Below are 10,607 nucleotides of genomic sequence, written 5' to 3'. Positions count from 1 at the left end.
GAAAGTTAAGATTTTCTTCAAAGGTATGACTTTTAGTCATGATCTTTAACTAACATTCCAAGAAATTTGAATCAGAAGTCTCTCTTATCCTTGAAAGGCTGAAGGATATATCATATTTAGTGATTAATTTTATTCTATTTGAAAGAAGGCGTGGTTAACCTTGATGGTGGAATACAAATTATCACAAAATGTGATGGATACGTTTAAGTCTTACAAAGATTAAAGATCGATCGATTGAAGATTCTAATTTGTTTCAATGATAGCTTAATATCATTACTTTCATTAGATCTTTAAAGAAACATTTGACAAATTGCTTCAAAATTCCAAGGTTCACTCTTTCTCTCCCCATGTTTTCTAAATTACTCTCTAATATTTCTCACCCCTAAACGATCCTTGATAACACTGCCTCTTCCTCAAAGTATTGATGATCCTATAAGTATCATTCATAAATACAATTCAGTCGAAGCAGAAATTGCTAAGGTTGAAGATCGTCTAAAAAATTGGACCATTCCTAAGTTGGGTCAAAAACTAATCTATAAGATCAACAACTTCAATCTCTCTCAAACTGACGTTATTGTCATCACCGAGAAAAATCTCACAATGAAGGGCGAGTTTACCGAAATCAGCCTTCTTCCAAGAGAATCTATAGAACAAGCCATAGATAGATTCAAATATTTACACATCGGATATGTTCAAGTGGCCCTTAAACCTCTATTTAGAGAAGGATTAGATGTTCCAGTCTATCTTTCTCTTAGAGATAAGAGGAATCTTTGATTCTCACCCTCTATTCTAGGGATCGTTCAATATAACCTTGAAAGAGGACCAGATTACTTCACGTGCAAATCGGGATGTACTGTTTCCCTTCAAGACGCAAATCTTCGAGATGCCCTCAGCCTCGATGTCCATTCTCAAGCCCTCGAATTAAAGGACGGATCCCTCCCGTTTGCCGTCTGCTATCGTGTATATTTCAAGCTAATGCATTCAAATGTATCGTCGAGAGCTTTAGAAATATATCCTAAAGGAAGCACCATGCTTATGGAAGTCAATGTTGAGAAATCCTCTATGATTGTCCTAAAGCTTCTACAATGGAGTGAACTCACACAGAATCCAGTTTGGAGAATTCCAGGAGTGAATACTCCTGTTACAAAACAAAGTAAGGATGCTACGATCACAGAACATCATAACGGGAATGTTGAAGTTCAGTTCTATTTAGAACCAAGATATCCCATGATTCAAGAAATTATAAGTAGTAGGCCAAGCATTTCTTTCGAAATGCGGCCAACTAGTAACACTTCCAAATCTATCTTCAGATCTAGGTCAATGGGAACGTCCGTAGATTTTGAGAGATCGATTCCAGACATTCAGTCTGAAAGGAATGAAGGTTCTTTATCTTCTACTCAATCCGACATGGAAAGGAGTTCAAAACCAATTTATAATCAAATTAATTTACTATCGACTTATGAGACTCCTGATCGAAGATATAAGCGAGAGTACAGTCAATATATAGATCTCTATATATCTCAACCAAAGGAGACCAGAGGAGCTTTCATTCTGAAAGGAGATTTCTTCAAAAGAATGAAAGTAAGAGATGAAACGGCAAAACGTCACTGTCTCACTCTCAAACAAAGCCCCACTTAGATTATGACCAGTGGAAAAGAGATAGCTGCAGACTATCCGCCTGAGGAAGAATCCTATTTTTCTCACCCGGTAGTCCCAACCATCAAGATGGTATCCTCTCCGTACAAAACCATCAATGAAGAAAAAGTCTCGAAAGTTGGAGTACGAGAAATAAAAAACATCTAGCATCAACTAAATTACTCAAACAAAATGCTAACGACCCTCTCTCAAACAGTTGAGAAAATAAAGGATAAAAAGGCTACCCCAAGTTCAAGCCTTAAGGGCATACCAAAGATTGATCCAAACCGACCAATCTTCCAACCAAATACCTTTCTCATTGGAGATCTGAAAGGAAATCCAGAGGAACTTCTAGCCGAGATCAATAAGAAATTGTCAGTATTCAAGATTGACAAAGGAGAAGCAGACTCTTCAAAGAAGACCGAAGTCTCCAAAGTTGTTAATATGGTAAAAGAGTCCAAAGGGACTTCTGTATCTTATACAAAAATCTTTTTTGTTGTCTCTCATAGCACAGAAATGAAGAATCATTATGCAAAACCCTCTCCTCCATATCTAGGATGGGATGATTTTCGTCCAGATCGAAAGACTTATGATGGATCCTCTGTTATAAGCTAGAACATTGACGGATGCTTCGATCAACAAATGATGAATATTTTCCAAGAAATGCTTCTAGCTGCTACCGCCTATAAACTAGAGAAAAACTGTTCTAAGCACTGCTCACATTCTGGTTTTAGGATTCATAGGAAATCTTAGTAGCTGGTGGCACAATCAACATTCTGAACAAGAAAGGCAGACTATCCTAACTGGCACATAGACAGTTATGGTAAAGCAAGAAGGAAATCCAGGAGCAGGAATTGCCCCAATAGAGATAATGCAAAATGAACAAGATATGGTTAACTCATTGGTATACACTGCAATGAAACACTTTGTAGGACGAACAATCATCTACAGTAATCAAACTACTGAAGCACTTCTTAAGATGCGTTGCAGGAGGATGAGTGATTTCAAATGGTACAAGGACATTTTTATGGAGCGAATTTATAACCTTACATCCTGTGGAGACGAAATCTGGAAACAAAAATTTGTAGAAGGATTACCTCCTTATATTGCCAAAAAATTTTATCAGAAGATGTTTGAGATCTTTGAAGTAAATAAAATCAACTGGAACTCTCTCACCTACGGAGACATTACCAGTAACATTCAAGCATTGTGCTTAAGTCTTTGTAAAGACAACAAACATAATCAAAGAATCATCAAAGATGCAGATTATCGAAAGGAATAAGGAACTTTCTGCAAACAATACGACGTTGAACAAGATCTACTGCCTTCAAAGACAAAGAAGAAATCTTCTAATAAATTCTACAGAAAAGGACGATGAACGAAAGAAGAAGAAAAACTCCGAAAGAGGAAGTACTACAATAGAAATAAGAAGTATTCCAAAAAGAAAGGAACCACTTGTTTCCGACGCAACAAAGAGGGTCACTATGCTAATAAATGCCCCTTGATAAAAAAAATCAACACCCTAGAGATTGACAATGACCTAAAACAATCTCTTCTCTTTGCCATCCGTTTTGAAGATGAAATTTCTATTTCAGAAGAATCATCTTCCGAGGGACTAATCAATGAAGTTATTGAAGATTCCTCCTCTGAAGGATATTCTTCTGATTCCTCTCAACATTCAGAAGAGGTTGTCCCTTGTGCAGGATGTATCAATGTTTTAACAAGAGACCATGAGCATCTACTTGATCTAATAGAAGAGTTTCCTAATGAAATATCTCAGAAAACGGTCCTCCTAAAACTTAGAAAGTCTCTAGAAGGCCAAATATGAAGCCTCAAGTCTTGGAGCCAATTCAATATTCCTTTCAAGAAATACTCAATCGGGTGAGTCATTCCAAGAACCTGTAAAGGCTTCTGACCTCCACACGAAAGTCAAGAAAATCAAAAGGGAAGTCACCATCAATAAGCAATGGTTGTCGATCCTAGAAAATGCATTCAATGATTTCCAACAACAATCAACAAAAGCGATTACCCTAGGAGAAACTTCAAGAGTCCAAAGAGATGATATAGAGGGAATCAACCATATCAGTAAAGTCTACAATAAAAGATGGTTATCTAAGGTCACCATTAAGGTCCAGGATTTTAAGTTTAAAGTAGTTGCCTTACTAGATATTGGAGCAGACCAAAACGTCATCCAAGAAGGATTAATACCCTCAAGGTATTTTGAAAAAACAATGGAAGTTCTGAGAGGAGCCAACAACCAGAGACTTCACATTAATTATAAGTTGCCAAAAGCGCATATTTGTAAAGGAGATGTGTGTTTCGTTAACACATTTCTTTTAGTCAAAGACCTATCGGAGGAAGTTATTCTGCGCATACCCTTACTCAATTATACCCTTTTCACGTTTCTGAGAAAGGATTATCATCTAAAAAATTTGGAAAAATAATGACTTTTCATTTCTATCATCTGTTAACATCTAAGAACATTTCAAATATTGAAGAAGAAATCCAGCAGTTTATCAATAGGATTTCTAAGAAAGAGAAGAAAATTGAGTTAATTCAAGATGACATTCAAAATAAGAAGGTTGCTGACAAAATTACTAAGCCTTCGGTCCGGAAGAAAATCAAGCATCTGCTAAAGAAAATGGAAGCTGAAATTTGTTCGGACATCCCAAATTCCTTTTGGGCCCACAAAAAGCATATAGTTGAGCTCCCTTATATCAATGGCTTCAATACAGTCAGGATCCTTAAGCCTACCTCCTCAACCATCAACAACACTGTTACGTCCTTCGGAAGCAAACAACTCAAATAAGAGACCCATGAGGCCATTTTCAAATTTAATTCCCAAAAACCCATCAACATTTTCCCAAGTGGTAAAGCCAAATATTTTCCAACCGAGGCCACCAATTTCAGAATATTTGACTAAAACAATAATGGTCGATCTAATGATTGAGTCAGAGTTTGACAAACCATCCATTCAAGAAGTATGTTCTCAAGTATTCCCTCACGGATTCAACTGTCTTCCCGAAGATGTATAAAAACCAGAACTTTCTATGAATTCATCTTGGTGGACACCAAATCCATGGAAATTACTCATGTTCTGGTCGTTCCAATCCTTAAAAAATTGTATTCTCAAAATTAAAAATATTCAAAGTGCTAACTCCATCCTATTAGAATCAAGGGGTGTTTGTAGCAAAGAAATTCTAAAAAATCATCAAACCTCAAACATATACATACCGTGACTATATGCGAGTATGATATAATATTTTCTGGTTTCAAGCATACAACCATTCTTGGTTTGTGACATTTTGTAAGCAAGCTTACAAAATGCATTTTCCAAATTGGTTTCAAGCATGGTGGAACTATTTTGGACTATCAAAAGAAATCTTCCCAGTAGAAGTCCAAAGGTCTTACGACCTTTTTCAAAATAGCATTTATGCGTCTCCCTTTTCAAATACGTTTAGATTTGCATTATATTTTCAAATTTCGTGGATTTTTTGTTGGAATTTCCGACTAGGACCATATGAAAATTTCAAAGTCTTAAACAAAGCACCAAGGATCAATTAGTGGGAAAAGCTTGACTACTCTCATCTAGAAGCGTCAAAGCTAAAAGATTGGTTCAAAGTCAATGTTCACTTCAAGACTTATCTCATCAAGAAGATGAACAATTTACTTTGACAAAAAATTTAATCATGAGTTCTCTCATTGGAGTAGGATCACACACTGATTTTACTTCAGTTCTCAATACAGTCATCAAGTAGTTATTAGACCATGAAGAAAGTCAAGAATATACAAATTCTTCTGCATCAGTAAATAATGAAGTCGAAGATGACGAAGTTGATTATGATCCCTTCGCCGATTACGACATCAATGACCCATTTTTAGACTCACAGCCAAATTAGTCTAAGAAATGGTTACTCAAATGCTTATTTAAATTTAAAATTATGTAAATTATTTAAATCGTTTTTGTACAAAGGTGTGTAATCACTCTGTAATTATTATCGCCGTTCAAAAGAACCTACATTTGAGGCAGAGATGATGGAGATATTATGTTTTGAAGTGGACGAACCACCCACCGGCCACAGCGATTAGCTGAAGATTGGAAAGCTCGGACAGATCACTGTGAGAGAAATGACTATAATATCCCATTAACTCATAAGGATTACGTTGGACAATTAAAGTAGGCGGGGTAACCGAAGGAGTAAGACCCTGGATCGTAGTCTCATAAGAGTTGATATGGTAGATTCTGTTATATTCTACCATTGACGACGACTTCAAAGCTCCACAGAAGATGTGAGTTATGCATGCTAATACACGAGGAGGGCGAGGCAGTTGAGAGGATCGATATACTTGTAGATTATTCGCTGAACTTAACTTTTTCTCTATGATATTAATTACATATAAGATATATATATATTACGTTAGAGTTAACGAACTACAACATATTCCAAAATAAAAGTTACAAACTACACTAAGACCATGCTTACCAATCTATAATAAAAGTTAGTGTAATTATAATGAGATTTCAATGATAGACCAATCGTAATGAGTCACAATTGCAAATGTAATTAGATTTACAAATCTTTCACATTTATTGTTATTGCAGGGGTTCAATTGAAATCGAAGAAGCTCAACAATTTGCTTATTTTGTCCTCCTTTCATACCTTCATGAGTGTACAACGAATTTATTGTCAATGAATTGACTTTTCCATTGTCATTAAATAAGCTAAAAACATGTGCACTTACATAATGGGTTTTGTTATATTTTTGTTTAGTACAATAATTATGGTATCAAATTTTCAACAAGATCGATATTTTCACATTTCTATATGGATTCGATAATGAGATATGTGGTAGATTGAAATTCATTATATCACAAAAAAATCAAATAAAACATACAAATATAAACAACAAAATGTCATTAATAAGAATATAATAGAAATCACCAATGATAAATATATTAATGTGGTTAAATTTTATTTTTAAAAAAGAATAATTTGTTTACAAAATAAAAATATTTATTACTAATTTAAACATGGTTTTGAAACTTTACATAACACAATTAAAAACCGCAATAATTACTATCATATTAGAATTGATATATATGATATAAAAATATGAAGTAATTATTATGCAACAATTACAAAATACAATAAACGATCAGGCACAATCGTATGTCAATTAAACTATACTCAGTTTGAGACAGGGAATTTATATTATTTTATAGTTGCAAATTGAAATAATATTAAGAATCATTATGATATAGAAAATATTGAGTTTGTATTATGTAACAATTAAAGTAGCAGCACTTAAACGATCAGGTATAAAAGTATAAAGTATAAATTTTGGGTCTGTTCAGATTATTTTAATTTTTTTAAATAATTTATTTTTAAAATTATACCCTTAAAAAAAGTTATATCAAACACACTATATTAGGTGACATAAATTGGAGGGAGTACAATGGTGGTTGAAAAAATAAATAAAGAATAATGGTAAATAAATGTTCTTAGGTAGAATTTGACCGAAGAAAATTAAAAAAAATTAAGTAAATAAAATATAAAATATATAATGCAATATATTTTTGGTTGAATTTATATAGGTAACGATCAGGCGCAACCAATTCAAGACTTCTCTCTTAAGACAATAAATAAATAAAAAAAAAAAAAAAAAATTACCATACTACTTATTTCATGAGTCTTTTCCATTATTCTATACCAGATATATATACTCGCCTTTTGCTACAAATTAAGAATTAAAAATAAGGAAATAAATGAAAACAAAATAGTTATATTTCATGTTCTTTAAGATATTTTGTTAATAGATTCAATAATTTGATTTGAATTTAAACACTTGTCCAAAATGTGTTTTATAATATATTTATAGACCATAAAAGTAATGGTAGCTATTGACTTAATAGATTTGAATATAAAATATTATTGATTTATTTATGAGCAATGTTTTATGTTAAAATTTTTATATAAGTTATTAATTTAAAATATCATATAGTTTATAATGTATTATATTATATATAATTTATTTTCACAAAAAAGAATTGAGTTTATGACATAGGCTAAAAGTATATTTTCACTTTAATTATAGAATTTGAAAATAATTTTTTAAAAATATGTTGCCAAATTCCATATTCCTCGAACTCAAATAATAAAAAAACGTAAAACAAAATATAAATTGGCTACTACCAAAAGCACCACGTTTTTTTTCTTGTCAATAAAATTAATTGACACCCACTAGGCACGAAAGGGGACCGAAATGATCTATCCATATTAGTTTCATCAATAAAACAAGAAGGGAAATAAGAATCCCAAAAGCCTTCTGCCATTTCTGATTTAAAAAAGATAGAAAATAGTTAAAAGAATTTTCAAAACGAATAGCAAAACGAACTATTAAGTAAATTTGGCATAGAATATGTGTCTATTTGTTTCTAAATATTAGGAGTGCGAACAAAATCTCACATTGATTAGAGAAAAGAGTGATCATAAATATATAAATGAAGATAATTATTTCTATTGGTATGAGATTTTTTTGGTGATAGCAAAAACAAAGCCACTAGGAATTTATGCCTAAAGGCCTAAAGTATACAACTTGAATTTGGCATCTTAGACTTTCATACATCTATAAATATCTACATATTTTCTAAAGAGCTTATTATTTGTAGTGTGGAAAATTTGAATAATTTTGAACTGCTTAGTTTGAAGACAATGGCCTCAGCAATGTCTAAACCAAGGTAACAATATCTTCTCTCTTTACTATCCTTATTACCGACATCTGAACTTTTGCACACAATCTTCCCAAGCTCTTTGGCTATGTACAAAATTACTCTCGTAGGCGGCTGCATGGGAAGGTGGCTCTCATTACAGGAGCTGCCAGCGGCATTGGCAAGGAGACGGCGAGGCTATTTGTAGCTAATGGCGCCTTCGTTGTCGTAGCCGATATCGACGACAAATTGGGCCAGAAAGTGGTAGCCTCCATTGGCATCGACCAAGCCAGCTTTCACCACTGCGACGTAAGAGACGAGAAGCAAGTTGAAGAAACAGTGAACTATACCGTCGAAAAACACAGCAGACTTGACATTCTCTTTAGCAATGCCGGCATCACAGACCCTGTCATTTCTTCAATTCTAACGCTTGATATGTCCAACTTTGACAACGTAATGGCAACCAATGTCCATGGGGTATGTTACATATATTGCCGTAGTTAATCCTAAAGTTTAACCTGATAGGTTACACTATGTTTAATTTTTTTTTTTTCATTCGTCTAAAAGGTTGTTGCAACGATCAAGCACGCTGGACGAGTAATGGTAGAGCGAAAGATACGAGGGTCAATCATTTGCACGGCGAGCATAGCAGCGGTGATTGCCGGGACACCACCACTAGCATATACAAGCTCAAAGCATGCAGTGTTGGGGGTGATGAGGTCGAGCTGCGGGGAGCTCGGGGCGCATGGGATTAGGGTGAACTGCGTGTCGCCACATGCGGTGGCGACACCATTGACCTGTCGGGCTTTCGGTTTGGAAGAGAGTGAGGTTGAAGAGATTGTTTGTTCATCAGCAAGCTTGAAGGGTGTGGTGTTGAAGACTAGCCATATAGCTGATGCTGTTTTGTTTCTTGCTTCGGATGAATCAGCTTATATAAGTGGTCAAAACTTGGTTGTTGATGGAGGCTTCACTGTGGTCAAATCAGTAATGTGATTTCTCCTTTTAAGGTTTTATTGTGTTTTGAATCATACGCAATATTATTCCAACCTTCAAAACTTTAAGGACTTGTTTGTTACTTTGGTAGAAAATTTGAAAACATGTGATATCAGTGAGGATAAAGCTATATTTCATGTAATTTTCAGATGGGTTGGATAGAGGATTTAGAAATTGAATTTTAATTTAGACATTGTTTAAAAATGTGTTTGATGTTATATATTTATAAATCATCAAAATAGTTGTAGTTACCCACTAATATTTAGTTAACAATAAACTATTATTAGCTTATTTAGGAATATGATTTAAGGTAAACAATTTAGATAATTATTATTTTGTAATAGGACTATTTTTAAATATAAGACAATAAACAAAAATATTTACAATTAATAGCAAAATATCAAAGTCTATCTATGATAGCGATATACTACTTGACACAGATAGTAGTCTATTGTAATATTATATAATAGATAGACTTGGAAAATTTATGATAAATTATATAATATTATATCGCTATCATAGATAGACTTTAATGTTTTGCTATTAGTTGTAAATAATTTTAGCAGTTTTGTTATTTAAAATAATTTTCCTTTGTAATATTATATAATTTATGATAAATTATATAATACATATTATATTTTTTAAGAAAATAATTGAGTTTATAACATGACATATTATATTTTCAGATTTTTTTTATCTTTATTTCGTTGGGTTGTATATCCTAAAACTCACAGTTTGTAAAATTAAACATATTCTATTCGTAATAAAGATGTTATTGAGGTTTTATTCAATAAAACTGTTATTGAATATATAAATTGCACTAAATCCAATAAACTAAGATGACTATTACATGAGTAATTGGACTTTATATGAAAACATAAGAGTGGATAAAGTTCAAGTAAATAGCCAAAACGGTTTATAGTATACGGATAAGGCTGGGAATCTTATTATGGAAATACTATCGGATGCAGTACACTTTGTATTTAGTACAAACGATGTGATCCTAAATTGTTCATGTGGAGACATACGAGTGGGGGCATCTTATGCAAAGAGTTTTTATAAGACTGGACTAAGAAATAAGTCATTATTACTTTATAACACTGTTTACTGTTAAAGACCGACTATTTCGAATCAATGACCTAGGTAACTTGACTTTAATCCTGAGCTAACTATGAACTCTTATTTATTCAGGATTATCTTTAAATTTGCATGGGTGAGGATTGACTCAATAGCGCTAGCTCAATAAATCTCCTATTTCAGGGGTAAGACG

The 10,607-nt window shown here is 33.2% G+C and overlaps 1 protein-coding gene across 1 annotated transcript; it reads left to right on the top strand.

Annotated features, from left to right (window-relative positions):
• The first annotated feature begins 8,228 nt into the window (after positions 1 to 8,228).
• LOC150033664 (short-chain dehydrogenase reductase 3b-like) lies at positions 8,229 to 9,541 on the top strand. The gene is made up of 3 exons (XM_090318042.1): positions 8,229 to 8,374; positions 8,476 to 8,821; positions 8,912 to 9,541. Exons 1-3 carry the CDS (start codon positions 8,349 to 8,351, stop codon positions 9,335 to 9,337), a joined length of 798 nt encoding a protein of 265 aa, XP_090174168.1. The 5' UTR covers positions 8,229 to 8,348; the 3' UTR covers positions 9,338 to 9,541.
• The last annotated feature ends 1,066 nt before the right edge of the window (positions 9,542 to 10,607 follow it).

Source organism: Benincasa hispida, chromosome 9, assembly GCF_027475165.1.
Source record: "Benincasa hispida cultivar pf3 chromosome 9, pf3_genome.v1.1, whole genome shotgun sequence".
Lineage (NCBI taxonomy): Eukaryota > Viridiplantae > Streptophyta > Magnoliopsida > Cucurbitales > Cucurbitaceae > Benincasa > Benincasa hispida.
The sequence above is the reverse complement of the archived record's forward strand: the minus strand, read 5'-3'. Positions and strand labels throughout refer to the sequence as shown.

Bases quoted from the DNA above. Each gene is read 5' to 3' on its own strand.
- LOC150033664 (XM_090318042.1), top strand. From the start codon at position 8,349: ATGGCCTCAGCAATGTCTAAACCAAG. The intron at 8,375-8,475 runs GTAACAATATCT...TTACTCTCGTAG, and splicing joins TCAGCAATGTCTAAACCAAG to GCGGCTGCATGGGAAGGTGG. The intron at 8,822-8,911 runs GTATGTTACATA...TTCGTCTAAAAG, and splicing joins TGGCAACCAATGTCCATGGG to GTTGTTGCAACGATCAAGCA.